The 27,815-nt window shown below is 48.7% G+C and overlaps 1 protein-coding gene across 1 annotated transcript in view; it reads right to left on the bottom strand.

Annotated features, from left to right (window-relative positions):
• LIN28A (lin-28 homolog A) overlaps positions 1-27,815 on the bottom strand; it is a 37,826-nt gene that overhangs the window by 6,811 nt on the left and 3,200 nt on the right. The window contains exon 3 of the mRNA XM_034754296.1: positions 283-467. Coding sequence (XP_034610187.1) covers positions 283-467 — 185 coding nt within the window. The remainder of the gene's footprint in view (positions 1-282; positions 468-27,815) is intronic.

Below are 27,815 nucleotides of genomic sequence, written 5' to 3'. Positions count from 1 at the left end.
GGCAATGAAGAGGTGCTAAGTGACCGGGCACAGAACAAGTGTTTCAAAGGAAGGAATGATACAAACAGAGGGGTGGGTGGATGGCAGATGGGTGGAGAGGGTGTTACCACATCAGAACATAGTCCACAAACCAGTCTTGACTATGTGTCTCCTCCCATCCTGGCCTCCCCCATGAAGCTCTCCCCAATATGGCTCAGGTCAGGTGCTAGGCTGATCACAAAGCCCTTGGAGATCAGGTGCCCCTGTCTGATCACCGTGCATCCCTTGCCCTGCTGCCCTTACCGGTCTCCTTTCGATCTGCGTTTCTGGAGGTTCTTTCCCTTTGGTCTCCTTTCGCTCCCAATGCAGAACACGCCCCCAGGGCCAGTCACTCGGATGGACTCCAAGCCTTTGGATGACTTCTTGAAGGTGAACTCGACTGCCTCTCCTTCTTTCAGGCTGCGGAATCCCTCCATGTGGAGCTTGCTCTAGGAGGCCAGAGAAGGGAACAAAGGTTAGACATTGCAAGAAGACCCAGTTTCCTGTGGCACGGCGAGAAAAGAACCACATTCCCCAGGTTGCAGTCTCACTGGAACAAGGGCGTTCTCTTTCCACCGTGGAGCTTGACAAAGGATGGACAGACAGACACAAGGAAGCCCAAGTGCTTACCTCCCCAGAGACACTTCTGGAAGATACGCTGACCTGAAAGGGTTCCTTCATAGACCAGTGGCTCTCAACCTTTCCAGACTACTGTACCCCTTTCAGAGTCTGATTTGTCTTGCGTACCTTCAAGTTTCATCTCAATTAAAAATTACTTGCTTTCAAAATCAGACCTAAAAATACAAATGTGTCACAGCACTTTACTGAAAAAAAAAAAATCACCGAATTTCTCATTTTTACCATATAATCATAAAATAAATTGATTAGAATATTAATATTGTACTTACATTTCAGTGTATAGTACATAGAGCACTATAAAGAAGTCATTGTCTGTATGAAATTTTAGCTTGTACTGACTTTCCTAGTGCTTTTTATGTAGCTTGTTGTAAAACTAGGCAAATATCTAGATGAGTTGATGTACCCCCTGGTTAAGAACCAGGGCTGTCAAGCAATTAAAAAGTTAATCGCGATTAATTGCGCTGTTAAACAATAATAGATTACCATTTATTTAAATATTTTTGGGTGTTTTCTACATTTTCAAATACATTCATTTCAATTACAACACAGAATGCAAAGTGTACAGTGCTGGCTTTATATTTATTTTTGATTACAAATATTTGCTCTGTAAAAAACAAAAGAAATAGTATTTTTCAATTTGCCTCATACAAGTACTGTAGTGCAATCTCTTTATCGTGAAAGTTGACCCTACAAATGTAGAATTATATACAAAAAAAACCCCTGCATTCAAAAATAAAACAACGTAAAACTTTAGGGCCTACAAGTCCAATTAGTCCTACTTCTTGTTTAGCTAATCGCTGAGACAAACAAGTTTGTTTACATTTGCAGGAAATAATGCTGCCTACTTCTTGTTCACAATGTCACCCGAAAGTGAGAACAGGCGTTCGCATGGCACTGTTGTAGCTGGTCTTGCAAGATATTTACATGTCAGATGTGCTAAAGGTTCATATGTCCATGGGAAGTGGGTATAATAGGCCAGGGGAGGCTCTGCCTCCCCCGCCATGGCCACGGCTGCCGGACTTCTGGTTGCAGGGTTTGGCGGTGAAGTCTTTGCTTTATTATGCCCCATGCAGGTTCTGGGACGGCAGAGGAGGCATATCAAACCTGCCTGGGGCATATCAAAAAGTGTCTTCTACAGATGCTTTTCTCCTGAGCAGTGGGCTGGTTGGGTTTGGGGAGGGGAGGCGAGGCATGGCTGTGGCCAGCCTTGGGCTCCTCCAGGCGGAGGCAGGCTCAGCTCGGGACTTCGGCCGGGGCTTCTCTGGGTGGGGCGGGAAGGCTCAGGGCTTTGGCCAGCCTGGCTGGGGCTCCTCCAGACGGGGGGGAGGGGAGGAGCGCTCCGGGCTGTGGCTGGCCCAGGGCCCCTCCAGGCAGGTGGAGGGGGGGTGCTCAGGGCAGGGGTGGGGGGCTCATGGCTCTGGCTGCAGGGTGTGTGTGCGCAAGGGGTCTCGTGGCTCCGGCCATGGGCGGAAGGGGCAGAGCTGGGGACTAACCTCCCCAGAGTGGGGCTCCACCCGCCACCCATGCATATGTCCCTTGATGCTTCAACCACCATCCCAGAGGACATGTGTCCATGCTGATGACTGGTTCTGCTCGATAATGATCCAAACCAGTGTGGACCGACGCATATTCATTTTCATCATCAGAGTCAGATGCCACCAGCAGAAGGCTGATTTTATTTTTTGGTGGTTTGGGTTCTGTAGTTTCTGCATCAGAGTGTTGCTCTTTAAAGACTTCTGAAAGCATGCTCCACACCTCGTCCCTGTCAGATTTTGGAAGGCACTTTAGAGTCTTAAATCTTGGGTTGAGTGCTGTAGCTATCTTTAGAAATTTCACATGGGTATCTTCTTTGCGTTTTGTCAGATTTGCAGTGAAAGTGTTCTTAAAATGAACAACATGTGCTGGGTTCTCATCTGAGACTGCTATAACATGAAATATATGCAGAATGCGGGTAAAACAGAGCAGGAGACATACAATTCTCCCCCAAGGAGTTCAGTCACAAATTTAATTAACTAATGCATTATTTTTTTAACAAGTATTATCAGCATGTTCCTGGAAGCATGCCCTCAGGAACAATGGCCGAAGCATGAAGAGACATATGAATCTTTAGCGCATCTGGCATGTAAATATCTTGTGATGCCGGCTACAACAGTGCCATGCGAACGCCTGTTCTCACTTTCAGGTGAATTGTAAATAAGAAGCAGGCAGCGGTATCTCCCGTAAATGTAAACAAACTTGTTTCTCTTAGCGATTGGCTGAACAAGAAGTAGGACTGAGTGGACTTGTAAGCTCTAAAGTTTTACATTTTGTTTTTGAATGCAGTTATGTAACAAAAAACAACATTTGTAAGTAGCACTTATGAAAGATTGCACTACAGTACTTGTATGAGGTGAATTGAAAAATACTCTTGCTTATTTTACAGTGCAAATATTTGTAATAAAAATAATATAAAGTGATCACTGTACACTTTGTATTCGGTGTTGCAATTGAAATTGATATATTTGAAAATGTAGAAAAACATCCAGAAACATTTAATAAATTTCAATTGTCATTCTATTGTTTAACAGTCCGATTAATCACAATTAATTTTTTGAGATAATCGCCTGAGTTAACTGCAATTAATCGACAGCCCTATTAAGAACCACTCTCATAGACAACTAAGAACACACAGTTCACCAGGTGGTGAGTATTCACCCACGAAAGCTTATGCTCCGAAACATCTGTTAGTCTATAAGGTGCCACAGGACTCTTGTTGCTTTTTACAGATCCAGACTAAGGTGGCTACCCCTCTGATACTTAAGAACACACAGTGTGTTGGATGGCTCCCCCTGCTGGCAGTCTCAACAGAGCACGGAGGAGTCAATAGGTCATGCAGATTGAACAGCTCTTTTTCCCCCCTGGAGGACGCGGTCCCTTTAGGATCAGAACTGAGACACAGACGTCATGAGGGGAGACCGGCACTGCCCAGACTATACCTGTTCTAGGGTTTTAGTTTCCACCGCTCTCTGTTTAATAACCTGGAGCCTTTGATGAATGCAGATACACACAGAGCCACGGAGGATTTATCGGTTTGGTAGATACATAGCCAACAAAGCCAAGAGCAGAATTCAGATAGATTTGTTGCCAACACTAGTCACTCATGCCATGAAAGTGATTATAGACCCCTTCCCCCAGACCCTTGCTTGATTTCACTTGCTACTCTCCATGTGGGGAATTAAGGTGGCAATCCTGCAAGGTTTCCAGGGCCCCAGATGTCAGCTAGAATCATGGGTTTCCAGCAGCTTGCAGGATCAGACCCTCCATTGTAGAACAGAGTCCTGCACTGAACTGCCCGGTTGCAGGTTTCGAAGGGGCGTACTTGCTAATGTTTCCACGAGCAGTTTCTCAGTGGAACGGAGCAATAAAAGAAAACTTTCCCTGGGGCCGTGTGTGGCCGCACGCAGTCACCGTTTTCCAATATGACATGACAGGGATGATGCAAAAGGAATTTTATTTATGAATTCGGCTTGTCCCAGTTCTGCGATCCTTTTCATCCAAGGGTTTTACAGAAAGATGCTCCACTGGAATGAGATTGCTGGCCAGGAGCACAGCTGAACCCAAATTATACATGTCATTTTCACCACAGTTCTGTGGTCAGTTTAACAAGTAGCCCACAATAAATCTACAACTGTTAGGGTGAGGATGGTCTATGCTAGTTGATAATCTCTGCTGATTCAGTAGGAAGAAGGCAAGCTATCAGTCGGACAAGACTGGTTTCATTGTCAGCTCAGTGAAACCAAATTCAAGAATCTGATAAGAGACTTAATTTCAGCTGTTTGCGTAATGGTGAAGAAAACCATTAATGGTATGAAAATAATTCATCCTTCTAAGTTTCATCCATTCTAGGAAAGCAAGATGATGAGGAGTTCTAGTGGTAGGAATTTAGGCATTTGTACTGCTTTCACTACTACTAATATCTGAGCCCCTTGGACAAGACTGACACCCTCAGCCATACACCACCACCCCCAGCTGGTCCAGGCCAGAGGAGCCACCAGCTGACGCAAGGCTATTGATACCTGTCTGTATGGGCCAAGGAGATATTTACCGGCTTACATATGGAAATGTCTGCTTTTGGGGAGGTGGAGGGGTGAGTAAAGAGTTAATTTGCAATTTGTTTGGGGGAAAAGGGGGGGGTTAAAAGAACGTTCCCACCCATTTTAGCAACTCCATCCTGCAACAGCCCTGTGGCTACCAATCCCCAGGTCCTGTTCAGGCAGTTCCCCTTTCCCTCCAGCAGCCTTGCTCTCAGCTCCCTGCCCATCTGGTCCTCACGCTGCTCTTTGGAATCAGGATTTTTTTTTTTTTTTTTATGAATGGAGCATTCCCACCATTCATGTGTTACTCAGTAACCCAGGTCATGTGATCTCCCACAGCCCATTCTTTGCAGATTGTAGGAAAATGCTCCACATTTAGACTTAAACACACCCTAAGGGGAGAGAATTCACATCTTGCCCTCTCCCTATCCTCACAGGAAAACACCTCGCTCTCACAGCCATCGCCCCACTCTCTCGGCACATGATGGCAAGGACCTGAATATGGAAAAAATACTAAAATCAGGAAGAAGAGAGGTTTTTTTAGATAGATCTGTACTGCTATTCAGGCCAGGACGAGGGTGTTTGTGGGGGGCAATGGGAAAGGGAAAGTTTATGTTGGGGTGGGGTTTGGACAAAGCTGGAGGAAGGACCCTCCGAGTTCAAAGAAAAATTTACTCTTTTCCTCTGGGCTTTTTATCTCCCCAACCCCAGCCCTGCCACTCCTTCCCCAAGGCTTTTTCCCATCTTGCCCGCTCTCCAGATCCCCCTGCCACTGCACCATTCCAGGGCTGATTCTGGGAAACCCTCATGGCAATAAACAAGGCCCTATACATGAACAGAGCCATCCTCAGGGCCACAGAAACAGGCTTTAGGAGGGGAAGAGAACCACTTGTGGCCTCAGGCTGGCTCACCAGGACAGGAATTCACAGCAGCCTGTGTGTTGGGGCGAGGGGTTTGACAAGTGGGCGAGGTCCCCTTTAAATGGTACAAAGGTTTCTCGCCAGATCCAATTCATGGCGTCACCATCTTAAAGGGGAGACCCAAGAAGCAGGGACCAAAGCTGCAAGCCACTCGGGTGACCGGTTACTTCAGGAAGGGGCGCACACTGTTTGCTGATCCTGGCCAGCATCTGTACACTTAATGCTTAGCTGGAAAAGGAAATTAACGTCCCTCCCTGGTGGCACCGAGCGAACCCCGAGTCAGTTTTCCCTGCAGCATAAAGAGGCTTCCAAGCTGCACTTGAACAGACCCAGAGTCCGCAGTAAAGTAACAAATTCCCTCCCATGAACTTGGAACACTTTTTATATTGGGGAACTGCGCCCCCTCCTTATCCCTGTCCACACCCCCCACTGTTCCCTAGAGCTGGGGCTGAAAGCAGGGCCATGGCTCAGGGGGAGGGAGACAGGGAGGGAATGCAGCCAGGGGTAAGGGGGCTGAGGCTGGAGCCGGGCGCGGAGCCCAGGCGTGGGGCCAGTGGCTGGGAGCGGAGCCTGCAGCCGGGATCCCGCGTGCGGGGCTGGCAGCTGGAGCCCTGCGTAAAACCTGGGGGTGCTGCAGCACCCCCTGCAGCCCTAGTTCCCACGCCTATGCGCCCAGCTCCTTCTGAGCGTACTGTTCACTGAGCCTGGCTCGGAAGACGTGTGACCCTCACCTCATGGTGTCAGGATCTGGAACGAGCGCCCGCTCTCACATTCCCTCCCTATGCTGCCAGCTCCAGGCTGCCAAGGAAGAGGAGTGCAGACTGCCATGGGCAGATTGTGCCTTGCCTTTATGGCAGGGCTCAAAGCAGCTCATTTAAGCCTGACAGGGCTTCATTTTTCCCCTGCCAGGCCACCCCACCCCCACTTTTTAAAATGCCTCCTCACAAGGCACTGCCTTTCCCTTTGGATGAATAGGGAGCAGCTCCTCAGAGCAGAGACCCAAACAATATGATGAATCAGCAAGACTTCCCTTCAGGGCATTCTTAGGGCCAAGAAGGTGCCCAGCGGGTAACCCGCCAGTCCCAGCAATCATTCACGTCCTCTGCCTGTGCAGTGGGCATCTCACAGAGAATTACCTCCACAAGGTTAAAGATCATTCTCCATTCCACCTCCTTCTTTGTAAGAGTTGGGATGTTCCCCCCAGACTCTAATTAGGGCAATTGCATCCTGCCTCCCTAAATTCCCCTTGAAGCATCATTGAGGAAATGATGCCCTTTACTTCCTGCCCCAAAATGCACGGTGCCCCTGTTGAACAGATGCTGGGTTTCACTCGAGAAGTGGATGCGTTTCAGTAATAGGTGAAGGGAACCTTTGCCTATCAGGACCCTTTGAGATGAAAGCTGATGCAAATGCAAGATCTTTATCATTAGATGTTTATATGAACAGGAGCAGCAGCTGTGTTTACACTGGCAAAGAGGAAAATCCTCAGGACTCTGAATCTTCATGCTTCCGGGCAGAAACTGATCGACAGCTGGGTCAGGAAGGAACTTCACTACACAGCGTGTTGCATTGTTTATTTGTGTGAGTTGCCCTGTTCTTTGGATCCCTTCCACCTGAAGGCATCAAAGTCTATCATAATTTATCAATTTTGACCTCATAGCACCCTTTGGAGCTGGGTTTTATCCCCTTTTTACAGGTGGGGAAACCGAGGCAGAGAGGCAAAGTAACTCGCCCAAGGCTACACAGCAAGGACTGGCAGAGCTGGGAACCCAGGTTTCCCCACAACTAGCTGATCCTTCAGCTAGACCTTTAGAAAACCAGCGGCTCTAGCTCCATTGCTCTTATAATGAGGGCTTGTCTCTGTGTTCTTGGGCACAATGTCTTTCCTCTGCCATGTTGTGCTGGGCACTGCCCTCCATGTCCCAGAGATGGCTGCATTTCACCAGCCCCGCGTGGGCACAGAACAAGGAGGAAGAGCCACCCAAAACATGACATAGCCCTGTTTATTTTCCAGGAGAGCTACAGATAAACCACAAACCCCCAACAAAAGGCGAAGGAAACCCCCTCTCCCTGGGGAGGGGAAAGAAACAACAGGGCAGGCGGGCACGGACTCACCCCCTCCACCCCCTCCCCTCTTGGGCCTTTTGAAGTGAGCTGCTGAGAGGCTGGTGGTCCTCAGAGCATCCTCCCCTCCCCCCTTCCCAAAACACACACATTGTTCAAATTCCTCTGTTATCAGATAGGTAATCAAAGTGAAGCCCATTGAATTAGCTGCATACCTCCTGCATCTGAAAGGAAGGGGCCCAAAGCCCCCTCCTCCTCCTCTCAGCCTGCCCCACACCACACACAAAGCAGGAACATTCCCAGGCCTCGTCCACTCCCCCCCCACCCAAAAAAAAAAAGGGGTGGGGGGGAGGAGTAGGAGCCTAGAGAGATACTGGAAGGGGGGAGGGGACGGGCTCTGCTTTTAGTCACCAAGGCTGGACCCAGAGAACAAAGAGCTGTCCCTGTCCACTGCTCCCGCTGGTCAAATTCCAGGAGTTCCAGGGTCTCCATGGGGGGAGGGAAGCTGAAGTGGACACTGAGAATCCGCAGGCTAAAGGCAGAGCTGTGTGTGTGTGCGAGCGTGAGCGTGTGTGCGAGCATGTGCGAACGTCAGCTTGAGACCATGATCCCTTCCACTTCCTCTCAAATAGCCCCATATTCACTGCTCTCTCCTCCCTGCCAGCCCCCCTACCTCTGTCTGCCCCCCCTCGCCCCACCACATACACAGCCCAGCGCAGCCAGGAACGGTTTCACGTTCATAGATGATGCACTTGCTGGAACACTGGGCCTATGCTATGAACCAGGATTGTTCAGACAACTCTCTGCTCTCCCGGTTTCCCCAGCAGAGCCCCAGAGCCACTGCTGACAGACCCTACCCTTCCTCCTCGTACCCCACAGCAGCCTCCTTTCCTGGGTCCTTTGGCAAACGGGTCACTAGGCAAATAAGGAACCCAAACAACACTGCTGCAGTACATCTTGCCAACAGTTTCTCACCATGATGCCTGGGCTAAGATTTCCTCTCCTACCCGTGATGTGCTCTGTTCTTTTTATTGGCCTGGTGTCTTCAGAAGGTCATATTGGAAAAAAAGAAGTAATGGGGCTCTCCCAAACTCCGCCCACTCATGAGGTCAAAATGAGAGGTCATGCTCAGATTGTGCGGTCTCCCTGCAGGCAATAGGGGAATACCCCAGTTTCACAGTACGCTTTACTCCGGAGTTAAATAGGGAAGGTTGACATTTAAAGAATCATTGTTACACTTCAGAGTCAACGTGCAATGCAGTTAACAGGGGCAGCAGCTAACGCGGCTCAGAGCTGTTCTTCCAGGTTCTCTGAAGACTCAGGTAGAAGTCACTGCATCACTTTCCCAAACCCCCATAAAGGTTAGAAAATTGGGGGTGGGGTGCTGTTTGTAATGACCACCAGGATTCAAGGGTTCAAGACACAGCTACCAGGACAGGGTATCAGCACACTGACCTGGTGCAACTGGCCCAATCCAAGTCCTTGGTGCCTTCAGCAATATTGACTACTCTCCTCCTGGCTCTCCCTTCCTGGCTGACAGCATTCTCAGAGCGGCCTTTGCCCCCCTCCTCCCTTATCTGTTGGGGTCCTTTAAGTTTCTCTCCTCAGACTCCTCCCTCATCTGCTCCCACAATTTCAGCCACCACCTCAGTGCAGATAATTCCCAAATCTACCTGACCTCCTCCCCCATCCAACTCCTTGCTAAGACATAGCTCTACCAAGGCATCTGCTGCACTCACCCCCCATGGGATCGGAGAACCTTCCTGGGCAAGGTCACCGACATTTGGCCTTTCCTCACTATCCCACCCATCACGTAGCCAATAACCACCTTCTCCCCCCCCTGCCCACTTTCCCCTTAGCATCAAGTTCAAGCACTTTATCCTTATCTCTATATTTCCCCCCTCCCCTTACATCTGTCCTCATCCTCCCTGCTCTTGCTCCTCAAACACCTCCCAATCCCCTCCCTGTGCCTCCAGTTCTTGTCCACCCAGGACCTGCCCTCTCCCCCTTAACATGCCAGGAAACGGATTCTCCTTGTAATCACGGCACACGCTCCCTTTCCTGAGCAACACGAGAGGCCAGGCCAAGAGGACCTCGTGCTCTGCAGGAGAGAGGACATGTCCTACTCATGTTTTGTAGAGTGCCAAGGACCGTTTCAGCGTTATACAAGTTAATAATTTCAACAGCTGACACTAAGTCATTTTAAAGTCCTTCTCTTTTGGGAAGGAATTTCTACAGGTCCTGCTCATGTTAACATGCTAAGACATTCTGGTTGGCTGAACACCCATCCCTGCTTTTCCTCCCCAACACCAGGGAGTTCCCTGTCCCTGAAGTTTCCTCACCTCCAAATGCCACCACCACCATTCTTCCAAGGAGAGATGAACTCTACTGGGAGGGAGGTCCTGCTACATGTTGACAGTCACTCCACTCTGTGTAACTTCCAGTGTAGGAAGAAGATCACATCCAGGTTTCCCACCATGGCAGAGCGAGAAACAGAATTACCCAACAACAACTGCTTTAAAATAACAGTTCAGAGTCATGGTAGAATCACTCTTAAGGATGAGAAGAGGGAGCGTCAGTGGAAGAGAACATTGTCCTGCTGCTCCACAAAGCATTGAGGTTCTCATCCAAGGAGGAGACAGCTTATCCTGTGACAATCCTCCACCACAGTATTCACTGATTCACTCAGATTACGGGAGGGAAAGTCACTCACTTGGCCACTGCGGAAGACTGAATTCTGATGGAACCTGTTTGGAGAGCCTGCCAGAGAAAGATAACCACCTGAGTGCAGCTTAGAGTCTCAAAGAACATGCTGCACTCACACAGTACAAAGCACATCTTTACAGAGAGAAAATGTTTGCACGGCTCCTTAGGCCGTGTCTACTTGTAACTTCAGGATGCAGCAGGGATAGAAATCAAATCCTCGTGCTCCAAAAGCACAGGCCACTGCCACTTGAGCTAAAAGGAGAATCTCCATTAATTATTAGCGGTGCAGGGCCTATGACACACAGAATTGATCAGCTCTGAGTCCATCCAGGAGGAATCAGCAGCGTGTGCAGCTTGTTACAATACACAGAGTGAGAGCCTAAGAGGCACAGGCAAGCAAAGATGGGAGTTTCAGGGGAGCCAGAGACACTCAGGGAGGCTGTTCTATCCAGCAGGAGCATCTCCTCCAGGAGGGTGGGACTGCATGGAGGAGTGGTCAGTGCTAGGATGAACAGGGAAGGGAAGGCAAAGAGGGCCATGAGGCCATCAGGAGAAAAGGCCACTTCAGGTTTAAAAAGCCAAAAATGGCAAATTTTGAAGTGGATCCTGAAATGAACAGGGAATCAGTGCAACTATGTGGCTAGCAAAGGGTTTAATAGTCCTCCCAACCCTCTGATTGGCATCACGGTGTTATACAAAGATGTACCATGGGATTTAAACTGATATTTTAACACAGGGATTAAGGGGCTCAGGCAACTCTACCTCTTGTGCTCCCCCCCCCCCCCCCCCGGCCAAAAACCCCAGCTGCATGGGAAGTCTGAATGTTCCCTTACTATTGGATGCGTTGGCTGGCGATCAAGAGCCCTCAACTCACAGAAGCACTTCCTATTATACTGCATTAGCACTCAGCGATGGGCCAGGGCCCCGTGGCGCTCGGTGCTGTACAAACACAAAACAAAAAAGACCACCTCTGCCCTGAAGAGTTCACCGTCTAATCTACAAAAGCAGCTCTCTGCTCACTGTTGATTCCCTACTGGCCGCTAAGGAGAGGTCATTTCCCCTCCATTAAAACCAAGGGTGCTTTCTTCATTTAAAAAACAAAACAAACTTTTAAAATTACTTCATATAGAGTCCTGCTGCAGTGGAAACAAACAGCAGCCTGTGCTTCTATTGCTTCTTTGGCTGGAGGATCTCAGAGCACCTTACAAAAAGTAATCCTCACAGCATCCCCGAGAGGCAAGATTTGTTCCCACTTCACAAATGAGGTGCAGAGAGGGTAAGTGACTTGCCCCAGACTGCAGAGCATGGCAGTGGCAGAGGTGGCAATTTGTCGCAGAAGTCCAGTCCTGAGCTCTAATCCAACCATTTATTATCAATTGACATGCATTCAAGAGGTGCCTTTTAATGCTAGAGGGTCATCTTTGTTCACAGCCTTACAACAGTACAGTCATCCCCCAAGGGCATGGAATCAACTCAACACAAGGAGACATTCTTGGGAGCACAACGCTGAGAACCTTTCAGCTAATCAAGACATCATTAGCCCGGCCATGTGGGGGCCTCCAGCAAAGAAGTCAATTGCACAACTTATCTACACAAGAAAATTGCATCAGTTCAACTTAAGGTTGGTTAAACCCGTGCAAAACCCGTTCTAGACACTTGGGCCACATCTATATGTACAGCACTGCACAGTGGTGAAGATGCTCTGTGCCAACGGGAGAGCATCATAAAACCACCTCCGCCAGCCGCACAAGCTATGTTGGTGGGAGAAGCTCTCCTGCCGAGATAGTGCTGTGCACATGAGTGCTTCTGTCAGTGTAACTTATCAGGGGGTAGCCATGTTAGTCTGTATCCACAAAAACAACAAGGAGTCCGGTGGCACCTTAAAGACTAACAGATTTATTTGGGCATAAGCTTTTGTGGGTAAAAAACCCGCTTCTTCAGATGCAAGAAGAAGAAGAAGAGGGTTTTTTACCCACAAAGGCTTATGCCCAAATAAATCTGTTAGTCTTTAAGGTGCCACCAGACTCCTTGTTGTTTTAGTGTAACTTATGTCACTCGGGTGGTGGGTGTGGTGGTGAGCAACGTAAGTTCTGCCAACATTGGCTGTAGTGTAAACATAGCCAACATTAAGGGTGGCTCATGAAATCAATTGAACCTAAATTGAGATAAGCCTCTGCACCTTCACAAGACTTTGCATAGATTGAGTACATCACTTTAAGAAACACCCTTTAGTTAAAGCAGAGCAAGTCTGCAGACAAGGCCAAACTCTTCCACCTACCACGACACTGAAGAGGTGCAAGCACGTAACTCCAATGAGGAAAAATAGTTTTTTCTCGTTTCATTGCTTTTCAACATAGGAGACACAACCCCTTGGTCATGGCGCCAGGACATAAGGATGCATCTTAGCTGAGGCCAATGGCAGAACTCCCACTGTGCTTCCACTCCCATTGAATACAGGCTTCCTGGAGCTGGGATGTGCCTCTATATCGGTAGAGCATTATGCGTTATTTATACCCACCTAAAGCAGTGAGGAGAATACAAAATCCCAGACCTTGCACTGCTCAGGAAACCCCCCCGCTCCTTCTCTCCTACCCTAGAACATCCCAAACCTTCCCTCCCCACTACCCGAATCAAGCTCTTCAGAATTCTCCTGCCTACATCGCTCTACAGGGTTTGCAGGGATTCACACGCCCAGCACTCACCCACCCCCTGAACAGTCTTTGCTGGCATGGCCACTTCTCAGCCCATCTGCCCCCTGCAATGAACACCCACAGGACTGTCCAGCACCCAGGCCGCTCAGCTAAGCATAGCTGTATTAGCCAAGCATTCTCACACCATGCTACGCATCCAAGAAAAAGGTGAGGCCTTGGGAATAAAGGAGTCCATGCCCTCAGAGGATGAAAGCTGCCTCCTGGGTGGTACAACTATGAGCAAAGAAGCTTCTAATACTGCAAGGCAGGCATATATTTAAACCATCTGTCAGTCAGAGCGTAGGACTGGGAATCAGCCAGTTGGGCTCTGTTCTTGGCTTTCCACTGACTTGCTGCACGACACGGGGCCCTCAGTTTACCGATTGAAGATAATCCTTCCCTATTTCATGTGGAAGGGTGCTTTGCAAAGGGCTGACAGGCTTTGGATTAAATGGGCCTGTGTAAATCCAGATTATAGATACAATAATCAACCGCTTAAAATCCTTAAATAAAACAAATTAAATATGGAGCAAGCGGGAGCGCGCGCATGTGTGCAAAGCAGGGCTCTTTATCTAGCATAGGTATGTCTACGGTTACGTGAGAGTTTATGGCATGCAATTTTTTGATGCCGTTTTGCTCCCGCCCCATTGGAAAATGCCAATTTCAGAACCTGGCCCCTGGGAGAGGTTGGTTTCAGTGATTTTTTTTCAACTAAAAAAAAGATTTTGGAAAAAAGAACTGAAATTGTCAAAATGTTTTGCTTCGCCATCGGCAGAACAAAAAAAATTCCAGTTTTCTGGTTCAAAAGAACTTTTCATTTCAAAATAAGCGAATTACAGTAAAGATCAAAATGTAAACAAAACATTTTGATTGACCCAACCTGAAGGATTTCCCCCCTTAGATTTTCGGTTGGTGACAGTTTGCAATTGACTTTTTGGCCCCATTCAGGGCACGAAAATTTTTGGAATCTTGAAAGTTTTCACGTAACAAGAAAAGTCCTTCCCCACCCCCAACTCTACATCAGCCTCGTCTTCCTTCTGTCCCCCACCACCACTGGTAGTTGCGTTCTGTCCAAATTTCTATCACAAACTCTGCAGGGACCCGTTCTTACTTGTCTATCAAAGGCCAAACACACTTACAGCGCTCTGTACACAGTGCCAATCATTTACTGAACGCTCTTATGGGGATGGAAGGGAGAGAAACGAGCAGAGAACCTCTTGACATAGCCCCTCTGATCAATGGCCTCGGAACCCAGTTTAGCTACAGAACCAAGACAGCTTTGGTAAGCTCCACCGGCTTGGCCAGAATCCCAGAGCCCGGTCTCAGCCCTCCTTATTCCTTCTAAAACAGGGTTCCAGAATCAGCGTAGACAGGGTCCCACCACTGCCTCTGAGCCCCAGCTTGGAGCACAATGATATGAGCTAGAGGCAGCATGCACAGTCCTGCAGATGGAGGCGGAAGGGGAGCTGCACTCGGGGCAAATACAGCTCAGTCTTGGCAGGCTCCCACGGGAGCTTTCAACGCCCACCCCCCCCCCAGCCAGGAACCCTGTGGGCGAGCAGATGTGATGCAGGGGATCTGTAAATTGTCAGCGCGGCCTTGGATTACCCAATCCCATTCCCACCCACCCTGCAGGGAGGGGAGAGAAATAGGAAGAGACCTAAGAGAGGAAGGAGGCTTTCATAAGAATTGTGCCAGTTGTGAGCCCTAAATGCCTTCCCATCTCCTGCTGCTCCACCACCGGGGTAAGGAACAGAGACAAGTGAGGGACAGCGCTCCAGCTCTTGTGGACAGCCAAGATTCCTACCTACCTTTCCCCATTTCTTACAAGGCACCCAAACCCTGGTAGGGGGCAGGGAGGGGAGGCAGAAATACCCTTCAATCTGGGGGTGAGGCAGGGTCATTTCCCCTACGCAGCCCTGGTTCATGCTCGAGGGAAATGTACACAAAAGCTGTGTCCGATCAGGGTTCAGGCTGGTTTGGAACTGCCTGGCCCTGCCCATGCTGGTGCCCAGACTGTACCAAGACCGGCTCAGGGAGGGAGGCCGTGCTTGTATGGCAATCTGAAGAGGAGATGGGCTATGATCCAGATCTAGAAACCCAGCCTCCTCCCATGCTTAAAGTTCAGATCAAAGTCCCCACTTTGCAAATGGCCCTTGGGCTCAGCCTAGGACAGCAGATAAATGATGATAAATACCAGATATGACTCTCAGACACAGCCCCCTCTCTAGTGTCAGCAGCAACTAAGGATGCAGCCGATTTTCTGACAAGGACGTTCAGAAAGCCACAGGAGAGACCCGCGGGGCCACAGCCGGCCCAGCTTCATCACTCAGTGCAGGATTGTTCCCTGGTGTGGGGAAAATGGTCGCCCAAGCCTGCTCGAGTCAGAGCGGCAAGCCCCTCGAAAGATCGCCTCCTTGCGACGCCTGGGCACACACCACATTCTGGATCTCAGAACCAGAAGGTAGCGCCTCCTTTCCTCGAACGTGTTCATCACCTGGCTTGGGGTGGGTAAGCTGAAGAGGGGCTTGTTTCTTTACCACATCCCCTGTTGTAACTTATTCCACTTATCCAGTGGTTCTCAAACTTTTGTACTGGTGACCCCTTTCACATAGCAAGCCTCTGAGTGTGATTCCCCTTATAAATTAAAAACACATTCTTAACACCGTTATTAAGTGCTGGAGGCAAAGTGGGGTTTAGGGTGGAGGCTGACAGCTCGCGACCCCCCCCCCGCATGTAATAACCTCGTGACCCTCGGAGGGGTCCTGACCCCCGGTTTGAGAACCCCTGCACTTATCACGTATTTGCGGAGCTCATGCTTTGCACCAAGAGCATGCCCGGGTGCCCCTCCACTGCAATAAAACATCTGGCCCACATCAGCTGACGAGGCTCGGGCTGCTGGGCTATAAAATTGCAGCTTAGACGTTCAGCCTCGGGCCGGAGCCCAGGCTCTGGGACCCTCCCCCAGCATCATGAGCCCGAACGTCTATACTGCAGTTGTACAGCCCTGCAGCCGACGTCAGCTGACACGGGTCAGCTGTGGGTGTTTTACTGCAGCACAGACCTACCCTGTGAGTCCAGATCAACTCGCACAGGTTTGTTCGTTTTAGGATTCGTCACCTCAACGGTGGGCTATGAAATTTGCACTGCTTGGGCTAGCAGGACAGTGACAGCAGCCCACGCTGATCTGGCTCAGTGGCACCAGCTCAGTGTTGCCAGTTTTAACTCAAGTCTTGTGAAATGTGCGTTTTTCTTAAAGCTTCAGCTCCTGGAGTCAGGAGATTACGTGACAATTTTCAGATTTAATTTACGTCAGGTAAGTTTCCCACCCTCCTGGCTGTGGAGAAACGTTTGAAAACGTGAGCCCTACAGGCTGAAGAAACAGAAGGCAAATAAAAAGCATCCCAAATATATTTTAAAAATCATGACGATTTGGGGATCTGACTCATGAATTTCCATGGGGCCGGTGGTAGGGTTAACCCTCTAACATAGCATAGGCTACAAAGCACAACTGGTACCACCACTGGCAGATGTGCTTGTGTGTATATAGAACCAAGTTACAGTCACACTAGGAAGAAAACAAGCAATGTTAACCACAGTCTGACTAGCCTAGATCAAACCTGTGTGTAAGATCAAACCATTCAACGCAACACACTTGTATTTTCAGCCTTGGCACTCGGTACTGAAATGTTGCCACCGATTCTCTTCCATGGCTAAGGAATGATTTGAGTGTTTTCCCGCTACCCAAGTCAGTTTGTCAACCAGACTAATTGATTAGGGTATGGATCATAGAATATCAGGATTGGAAGGGACCTCAGGAGGGATCTAGTCCAACCCCCTGCTCAAAGAAGGACCAATCCCCAATTAAATCATCCCAGCCAGGGCTTTGTCAAGCCTGACCTTAAAAACCTCTAAGGAAGGAGATTCCACCACCTCCCTAGGTAACCCATTCCAGTGCTTCACCACCCTCCTAGTGAAAAAGTTTCTCCTAATATCCAATCTAAACCTCCCGCACTGCAGCTTGAGACAATTACTCCTTGTTCTGTCATCTGGTATCACTGAGAGTACCACAGTCTAGATCCATCTTCTTTGGAACCCCCTTTCAGGTAGTTAAAAGCAGCTATCAAATCCCCCCTCATTCTTCTCTTCTGCAGACTAAACAATCAGTTTGGTCTGTTGGTTAGAAGTGGGAGGAGAGAAAACTTTGCATCCAGGAGCTGGGTCTTGCTGGCAATGCCACTTGTAGAAAAAGGTTTGAATTTGCATGCATGCAGATGGGGGGATCATTTCTGTGAATAGGATTTTTAACGTCTCCCCTCAATCACTTGGAAAATTTTCCATTGCCTGAGGGAATATAGAGTTAGAGAGTGGCTCTCAAACTTTTTTACTGGTGATCCTTTCTACACAGCAAGCCTCTGAGTGCGACCCCCCCTTATAAATTTTTTATATATTAACACTTTTTTAACACTTTTTTATATATTTAACACCATTATAAATGCTGGAGGCAAAGCAGGGTTTGGGGTGGAGGCTGACAGCTTGCGACCCCCCAAGTAATAACCTTGTGACCCCCTGTGGGGTCCTGACCCCCAGTTTGAGAACCCCTGAGCTAGAGAGAGAGAAGTGGCTTCTTTCTAAGGGCTTGTCTACACACAGACTCAGACAGAAATAAGTACACCACCACTTTCAGTTCACATCTTTAGCTATTTTGGTGCACGTTGTGTGTCAAACACTTTTATTTTGGAGTAAGCACCTTATTCTGAGTAATCCAAGGGCTTGTACAAATGGGGAAATTGACCAGAATACGGGTCATGGGGGAATTTTTTCTGGAATAGCTACAATATTTAAATTCATATCTTTCCTTATTCCAAAATAGCTTCCCCATATGGACAAGCCCTACACCGATTTTTTTTTATTTTTAACTGATTGAAGTTAAATGAAGATAGGGCGGCTTTGTTTCGAAAGAAGAACGTCCACACAAATACAGTTATGTTGGTGTGTGTTACCGCCCATCGACTTATTCCTGTTCCAGTTTGGGTGCCGACCTGGCTGACTTTTAAGGCAGGGTTTGGGAGTGTGTTAATAATGGAGGCATTAGCATAGGGCAGGGGTTCTCAAACTGTGGGTCGGGACCCCGTTTTTATGGGATTGCCAAGGCTGGCTTAGAATTGTTGCGGCCCAGGTCCAAAGCCCGAGCCTGGTTGCCGAAACCCTTGGGTTTCAGCCCTGGGCAGTGGGGTTCAGGTTACAGGCCCCCGGCTGGGGCTGAAGCCCTTGGGATTGCCCTCCCACCAGGGATGATGGGGTTCGGGTTTTGGTCCCTCCCCATGGGGTGGAAGGGCTCAGGCTTCAGTCCCCACTCCTGGGGTTGTGCTGTAAGTTTTGTTGTCAGAAGGGGATCACAGTGCAATGAAGTTTGAGAATCCCTGGCCTAGGGGGACCTGGACTTTATGACCCAAGAAGTCCATTCCAGATCTCAAACACATCCAGACTTTTCTAGGTTTGATTTGAGCCTTGCTCTTAAAAAAAAAAGCGTGAAGAGATTCCATTTGCTTGGAGTCATTTTATCTTGGAGAACATTTAAGGGCGTTTTCTCTCCCCCACCCCCTGGGGGTTTAAGAGTTTGTGGTGGGGGAAGGGAGATGCCTCTAGTGATCAATTTAAAATTTAGACAGAGACAGGAGCTCAGAGCTCTTTTAGAAATGGGACAAGTCTGCTCCTTTTGGATAGTAAATATCAGACGCTGTATTTCACTGGATCCAGACTGGAGCCCAGGCACATGAATCACACAACACGCTGCCTTATTAATCCCAGCAATACTTTACAAACAAAATAGAGAGGTACAAAGGTGCATTTTCCCATTCAGAATAGCTTGGATATCAGCAGATTCCCTTACAAGGACTCCCCGGCTAATTTGGCACATTGCAGGATCAGCCTCCAAGATGCCAGCAAACACCTCGTTCACTCCCTCGTAGAGTCCCATTGTGCTCAGTGGCAATCTCTACACCCCATAATTCCCAGTGGATGCAGCTCCACCAGCGGCAGACAAAGTTTGGACAATCACATCACTGCATTCTCTAACCCTGCTCAGGTTGAGAACCACTGCCCCAAATGTTCACAGAAGGGGAACACAAAAGGGTCACAACACAGCCAAATGGAAATTCACTTCAGACTTCAAATGCCTATTTGGGAATCGTTTCTCCCGATTAGCGAGCTAGAACCAGGAGTTAAGATCACAAGCTGTTCTTTACCATTCGCTAGACAGGAGCAATTTCCAGATCTTTTTTAAGCACCAGGAGTTTGTAGAGTCAGTAGCGGGAACCACCAAAAAACAACATCAGCTGTTGAAAAATCTGTCTTGGTAAGATGCCCCTTGTTAATTCTGGGTGTGATCCCTGCCAGGTTATTTACACAGAATAGCGTAGGGGTGGGCAAAATACAGCCCGCGGGGCAGGATCCGGCCCATCTAACATTTCTGTCCGGCCTGCCAGGTTCTTTGGCAGCTCCCTTGCAATCTCTGGGCCGCTAAAAGTCCCGCGGCGCAGCGGGGTGCTCAGGCAGGCTGTCGGCCTGCCATGGCCCCCCCACGTCGCTCTCGGAAGCGGCCGGCTGCTGCTGGCATGTCTCTGTGCATCCCTGGTGAGGGGGTGCGCGGGGAGGTAGGGGGGTTTTCAATCCCTTGCTCTTCCAAGGCTCCCTGTGGGACCATGAGTAAGTCAATTTCTGTGCCTCATTTCCCCCCCCCCCCCCATCTGTAAAATGGGAATAATATTCCTGTGTCTCACCGGTCTATTTCGTGCCTGGCATAAGGGGGCTCTGATCTCAGCTGCAGCTTTTAGGTGCTATAGTAATACAAAAGATCTGAGCCTCACCTACACTACAGCTTCCGCTAGCAGAGAATAGTACCTATGGGGAATTACAAGGCTAATAGGACTACTCACCGAAGTAAAGTTACTCAGGTGTGTAAGAGCTTGCATGGCTTCAGACTCATGGAAAGTTAAGCACAGAGTAGCTGCAGGCTGGGCTTTATGTGAAATGTAGGGCCCCCCAGATCAGGGACCCAATGTGCTAGGCGGTTCCTACCGTGGCACTGGTTTTACTATTGGACCAACCTAGTGGCTTGCTAGAAAGAATGGAGGTTTTCCAAGCCAGCAGTGAAGAATATCTGCATACTGGGTAAGGGACCGTGCACGTCATAACGGGAGCAACTTGTGCCTGCCATGACTGGAGGCAGCAGGTTCTAACACAGAGGTGATCGGGAGAATGGCTGGGACAGCATATTCCACAACTGGGTCAGGAAACGATGCTCCAATCAAAGCGTAACAGAGCGGCGCGGGTAGCCGTGTTAGTCTGGATCTGTAAAAAGTGGCAGAGTCCTGTGGCACCTTATAGACTAACAGAGTAAGAGTAGATGACATGATTGTACAAGACACAGCAGCTGCTCTACACCAGTGCTCCCATTGCTAGCACTGAGGAGCTCCTCTTGTGCAATGTTTTCATCAAAACCCTTATGTTAGACCGGGGGGAGGGATAGCTCAGTGGTTTGAGCATTGGCCTGCTAAACCCAGGGTTGCGAGTTCAATCCTTGAGGGGGCCATTTAGGGAACTGGGGTAAAAAAAATCTGTCTGGGGATTGGCCCTGCTTTGAGCAGGGGGTTGGACTAGATACCTCCTGAGGTCCCTTCCAACCCTGATATTCTATGATTCTAACCTTTCAGAAGTGGTGTGCTGAATCTTCATTTATTCACTCTAATTTAAGGCTTCGCATGCCAGTAATATATTTTAACATTTTTAGAAGGTCTCTTTCTATAAGTCTATAATATATAACTAAACTATTGTCATATGTAAAGGTTTCAAAATGTTTAAGAAGCTTAATTTAAAATTAAATTAAAATGCAGAGCCCTCCGGACCGGTGGCCAGGACCCGGGCAGTGTGAGTGCCCCTGGAAATCAGCTCGTGTGCCGCCTTCGGCACGCATGCCATAGGTTGCCTACCCCTGCGTTAGACCCTGCCGGTGTCTATAGCACTACAACTGTCCACAAGTAACACCAGCTGTAATTTAGAACAAAGACCAAAAAAGAAGGCGGATCTATTTGTTCAGTCTGAATAGCGTAAAATGCTCCTGTGTTGGTCTTGTGGTAAAGGCGCTGGGCTGGAACTCTGAGCTGACAGCTCAGCCTTGGTCTCCTGTCATGGACTTCCCCCGTGATCGCGGTCAATTGACAATCTTGCTGAGCCTCAATTCCCTCATCTGTAAAATGGGGATAACAGGGCTACCTTTCTCCCGCCATTTATCTGTCTTGTCTGTATAGACTGCAAGCTCTCTGGGGCAGGGAGCGTCTCTTTCTACGTGTCTGTACAGTGCCTCGCACAAATGGACCCCAGGGACAGCAGGGGTCTCCGGATGCCGCCATACCATACATTCTTCTTCAATTAATAAATCCTCTGCCCTCCTGTGGCACAGCTTACACGGATCCTCCATGCGCTCAGAGAGCGAGAAATTGGCAGAATGAAAAATGGAACCCAGGAGTCCCAACTCGCAGTTCCCCATTGCTCTAATTATTAGACAACACTGCCTCCTTTCCAGAGGACATGCCTGTCTAACCCATGATCTGCACTGCAGGGAAAAACGGCCATTCCTGGAACCATAGGAATGGGATTCAGATGCCCGCATGATACAGTATCACAAGTTCTCTGGAGGTTTAAAAACAAAAACAAAAAAAAAAACAAAAAAAAAAAACAAACAGCTTAAGTGCTATCCTTATTAGATAACAAGAACCAAAGTCTTTTAAAATTCTTATCACTTGAGTTTCTCTGGATACGCATTAGCATTCCCCTTTGATAAACATGCTGAGAGGTTCTTCCACTTCATTGTAGCTTCTCAACACTCGTGTAACCTTGACCAACGGGCTTTCATTTTTCCACAGTAACGTTGCTAATCCAATGCATGTATTTTCCACTCTTCCCACAACAGCAGTATTCAGGGGAGGGACTATTTTCCCCAGCAGTGGAAGAACTTCTTTGGCACAAAGCTGTGATAAATCCAGCACTGATAACAATAGGCCCTGTGTTTAAGGGCCTGAACTGTTCCCTATGGGTGGGGACCACATCTTCATGTGTATACGGTGCCCAGTACAACAGACCCAGGATCCTGGCTGGGCCTCTGCACTCTACTGTAATACCAGCATTAAATAAATCAGTCTGAGTTCCGCTATTGATTTTTCAGGACATGATCCTGCTCCCATTCAAGGCTGAGCCTTAGAAAGCCACGTCAGCCTAGAAATCAGCAACCTGAAGAGGCTCCGGATTAATTCTCCATGGGATCCGCCACCCTACACACTCACATTTGAGCTTTTAAATTAAAGTTCAGCCTCTACATGGAGCCTCGAGATCAGGGGAGGTGGGAATTGCTTTATACGGAGTACAACATGCGGCACTTCAAACCACAGTTACCAGTCACACAGTGTGCTGGGAAGCTGAGGGCCCCCAGAGAGCTGCAGAGTCGCGACTCTCTGGCTAATAGGGGCCCCCCGGTATCAGATCAGTAACAGTAAGGTACATAAAATACCAGGGGATTATTAATCCTTGTGATTTCCTTGGGAAACGCGACTCTGAGATGGGGGTGTTAGGGACCAGGACGATTTTCCTAATGCGGCTGTTTTAAGGGATGCACAAAACGTTAATCATTCGGGTTAGTTTAATTCCCCCCCCCCCCCCCCAGAGTTAACTATTCCCTTTCTGGTCTCTCCTTTTGGGAATTTAATTCGGGGCTTCCAGACATTCCTCAGGCTTTTCTCTGAGCCCGTTTTTAAACAGCTTTCTGTTTTCAGACTCGAGTGGGTTTGTTTTTATAGTACACCGAGCTTACTTTCACTAGTTTTATCTGAGGCTCTCAAAGCTCTTCCCAAATATTAAGCCTCACCGCATCCTAAGAGGCAGGCAGACAGTCAGACACCCTGGCAACAGATGGGATATAAAATCCTGCAAGAGAACAGTTCTCTGTTTTTACAGATGGAGAAACTGAGGCACAGAGGAGGGAAATGACTGGCCTGAGCTCACGGAGCCAGTCAGAGACAAAGGCAGGAGAAAAGAACAGGAGTACTTGTGGTACCTTAGTCTCTAAGTACAAGTACTCCTGTTCTTCTTTTTGCGGATACAGACTAACACGGCTGCTACGCTGAAAGGCAGGAGAGGAGCTCGGGACTCCCGGTTCCCTATTGTAGCTAGGGTGCCACACTGAGCCTGGAGACAGAAATCTTTAGCCCCCCCATAAGAAGGGCAGCAGTGCCAGCCCCCCAGTGCCCTGCCAATGTGCCTCAGTCCTGTGCTATGAGGACTATTTTGTGACTTGGGAAAGGAGTTCAGTCTCCATGGCCCATTCAGTCCTCGGCCTCTCAGCTGAGGCTGCGAACCATGGTACCCATTAGAGCATTTGCCTGTAATGTGTTTCAATTCCCCTTCTGCTGGTAACTCTTGCTGCCTTGGGGGGCTAGCGGGGACTACCCTGGGCGTACACCCACTTCAAGTGCCATGTGTTTGTGTTTTAGTCTTTGCCCCAGGAGGCTATTTCATGGGTTCCTTTCTCTTCTGGGCTTGAATTGTCTTGCCAGATGGACCCAACCCACAGCTTCTGGGGGGAGTGCTAGCCACCGCTGGGGATGCACCACCCTAGTCGCCTTTCAAAATAAAACTCACGAACTAAAACCAGCTGTTGAGACTCTACAGCCGGTCGGGGTCCCCATGAGCAGCTCTCTCATCAGCGGGTGTAAATCAGTGCAGCTCCATTGTCTTCAATGGAGTCTGCTGATTTGCACCAGTGGAGGAATGGACCCAGCATTTCAGTTCTTGGCATCCTGGTTGAAGACCAACTCTGCTCCTGTGTGCTTCTTCCCCCTGCCTCCTCAGAGGCCCCCAAATGAATCCATCTCCAGCGCCTGGGGAAGGCTCGGAGATTTAACCTGAATGCCTCATTTTAAGCTCACAAGGCAGCCCTGGAGGAGCCCTGTTAGTCTCCTGTCCTGCAGAGATTTTAATCTCTTTGTGATCAGATAAAGGGGGAGAGAGAGAGGGAGACTCACCCCCTGCCGGGAAGGGCCATTCAAACCTGGTTCCTGTAATAAAGTGATTTAATAGATCTAAAGAGGCCAATTCCCTTCTTTCTCCCACAGTTACTTCCTGTGGGTCATCATTCACATATGTAAATGAAGAGGGGAAGGAGTGGGTTATCAAGGACACTGCAGCCGGTTAAGCTGGTTTGGGGGCATTGTGCAGGTACCCCATGGCAGACTGATACCATCCCTATTCTCAACACCTCCCCAGACACCTCATTCCTCGGATGTATCCATTTGTCTATTCTCCTCTGGATACTTTGGATTATGGCCCATCACTGACTCGACTCCCACACCATTCCTTGGAGTGAAGGTCTCGAAATACACAGCTGTGCAGTGCTCAAGAAAGGTGCTGGGTTAACAGCCCCAACGTCTTCTATTACTGGCACAGCGCACACACTGGAAGTAGGAGTTTCCTTTATGCTTCTGAAATGTGCCTCAACCTTGTCCCAAGGGAGGACTCCTGGGAATGAGAGGAGACGTTCATTCTCCATGCAGCCCTTGGCTTCTCTGCTGGGGCTGCCAACAAAGGGTCCCAATTTGTGCCATCCTGGTGGTGTTTTGGGGGAAGCCAGACAACTGGTTCGAGATCCAGATTAAATTCACGCAGGCCAAGCAGCCATCGGCTAACAATGACCTTCAATTGCTACCAACCTGGGGCTGGATTTGAACCAGTAACCTTGAGATGAACGGCTTTATAGACCTTCATCAGGTGGAAGCCATCTAGTTGCCCCACAGACACAACTCCTTCACCTCAAAGGCTAACCTAGAAGTGTCTTGTTCCCTTTAATGCTAACACACAATTAAAGCAAGAAGCACAGGAGCGGAGGATCAGAGGAGTAGCCATTTGGGCATCAAAGTTACCGTTGACCCCATTTCTCCCTTCCACCCTTCCCCGAAATAATCCACTCAGTCACTTACATCAGTTTCTTGAACATACCAGCTCTCCACCAACTCCTTCTAAATTTATGGCTACATTAGAGAACTTGCCGCTGCACCACTGTAAGCTCTCCAGTATAGAAGAGAGCTCTCTCCTCACCTTAATGAATCCACCTCCATCAGAGGCAGTAGCTAGTCAGCACCAGAAGCTCTCCCGCCGACCTAGCGCTGTCCACACCAGCACTTAGGTTGTTGTAACTTATGTCGCTCAGGGGGAGTGGCTTATTCACATCCCTGAGTGACATAAGTTACACTGACATAAATGGTAGTGTAGACATAGCCTAAGTCTGTGAACGTCACAGGAACTGCTCAGATCAGAGGTTCTCAACCCACGGCCCAATCAGCACACAGCTGTGGCCTATGTCACATCCTCAGGGCCATACAGGTAGTATATATATTGTGTGGATGCGGCCTGCATAACAAAGAGAGGGCCCACGGTGCTAAATAGGTTGAGAACCCCTGGCTCAGATTCAGGGTCGGCTCCAGGCACCAGCGCAGCAAGCAGGTGCCTGGGGTGGCCAGTGAAGAGGGGCGGCACGCCCGGCTCTTCGGCGGTGGGTACCTCAGTCCCTCTCAGAGGGAAGGACCTGCCGCCGAAGAACGAAGCAGTGTGGTGAAACTGCCGCCGAAGGGCCGCTGATCGCGGCTTTTTTCTTTTCCGCCGCTAGGGGCGGCAAAAACCCTGGAGCCGGCCCTGCTCAGATTAAGGGCTCCCCAGACCCCATCCTAGGTGATTTAAGGAAATGTGTGGCCTTTTCCTAGACAGTGGGTTGTGAGAGATACAACAGACAGACCCACCCTGGCTAATCCTTTTTTGTGCAGGAATGTTAGTGACTGCAATCAGAAACTAGACTGTCTGGGGGCAATAAATGCTGGGGAGAATAGAACATTCCTACCCAGACTCCATTAGCCAGGGGTCACGTTGAATCTCTTTCTCTCTCACACACAAAAGATCCAGTCGCTTCTTCTAACAGAGAACTTGGCACTGTCTTTTGCTGGATCTAGTGACCAGTCCCAGGAACTGGGTTTTCTCCGCCAATCTGAATCCATCTCCTCCAAACTCAAGCAAATGTTTATTATGCATCTAAAGGGCTGTGTAATCGGAGCAAAAAGCAGTTTCCTTTCTGTTCTACACCATGCCACATCCCTGACTGCATTCTCCCAGGCTAAGAGAATTCAGTTTTCCATGTTCACTTTGGGATTTGCCATATCATTCCATCAGCCATGACAAGAGCCACTCTCTCCTGGAGCAGAAGGTGAAAGAATCCAGACCCCACCTCCGTTCAGTCTTGTGGTTCCAACACACAACTTCCTCAACAGCAGGGATAGGTTATAACCAAAACCCTGTATCTGAAACACCCTGAACTAACTCTGGGAAAGCTCTGTTCTGAACTCTTTAAACAATGGCTCTCAGCCTACCCCTAGAAGGGGTCTCATGACATTCAGGAATAGGGTGACCAGATGTCCCGATTTTATAGGGACAGTCCTGATTTTTGGGTCTTTTTCTTATATAGGCTCCTATTACCCCCCATCCCCTGTCCCAATTTTTCACATTTGCTGTCTGGTCACCCTATTCAGGAGCCACCAATACGTCCATTTCTAAGTCCCGCTCTTTCAGTGGTTTTCACATGATCATTTAATGTACATTAAATGATCAACTCCATTGCAGGATATTACACTACAGGCACTGCACCAACTTTTAAACAAAGCAATCAAGCATAAGTTTCTTTGGTGCTATCTAGGAATAAATAGCAAACGTTGTTTACAACAACAAAAAACAATCCATGTTCAGGTTTCAGGGTAGCAGCCATGTTAGTCTGTATCCTCAAAAAGGAACAGGAGTACGTGTGGCACCTTAGTCTCTAAGGTGCCACACGTACTCCTGTTCCTTTTTAATCCATGTTCAATTACCCTTCAGCCCTACTATTAACCAGCTATATTATGTCCATACTGGCTGGGCAGATGGCGTTTAACCTGTGTCAGCCTGAATCCCAGGGTAGCTAAGGCCTTTGAAAGATACAGAACCAGAACAGAGATCACGCAGACAGTCAACATCTCTAAGGAACCGTCTACACTGCAAGTGAAGGTGGATTGCAGCATGGGTAGTCGCCCCTGTGCTAGCTTTAATCTAGCAGGCATGGGTAACAATTGCAGTGTAGACATGATGGCACAGGCTAGCATCCAGAGTATAAACTGATTGAGGACCCTGGGTATGTACCCTGGTTGTTAGCCCATGTGCATTGTGTATACTACTATTACTACTGTTACCCATGATCGCTAGATTAAAGCTAGCCGGGGTGCGCCTGCCTACCCATGGAACAATCACACCTTCACTTGCAGTGTAGATGCACCTTAAGAAAAGCAGAACCAGGCCTCAGGGTGTTCCCAGAGACCACCTATGCTGCGGTGTGAGGTACAGACTCAGCAAAGCACTTGAGTCTCATTGGCTTCAATGGGATTTAAGCACATGCTTTAAAGTGCTTCCCTGAATCAGGGCTTAAGCCATGCTAGCTGCACCAAGGCTCAGAAATGGTTGCGGGCCGGGGGGCTGGAACAATTTGTACAGTGGGGGTGCTGAGAGCCATTAAACCAAACTGTAAACCCTGTATATCATCAAAAAAAGAAGAACAGGAGTACTTGTGGCACCTTAGAGACTAACAA

Source organism: Trachemys scripta, chromosome 20 (assembly GCF_013100865.1).
Source record: "Trachemys scripta elegans isolate TJP31775 chromosome 20, CAS_Tse_1.0, whole genome shotgun sequence".
Taxonomy (NCBI): domain Eukaryota; kingdom Metazoa; phylum Chordata; order Testudines; family Emydidae; genus Trachemys; species Trachemys scripta.
Note: the sequence above shows the minus strand (reverse complement) of the source record. Positions and strands in the feature narration are given on the sequence as shown.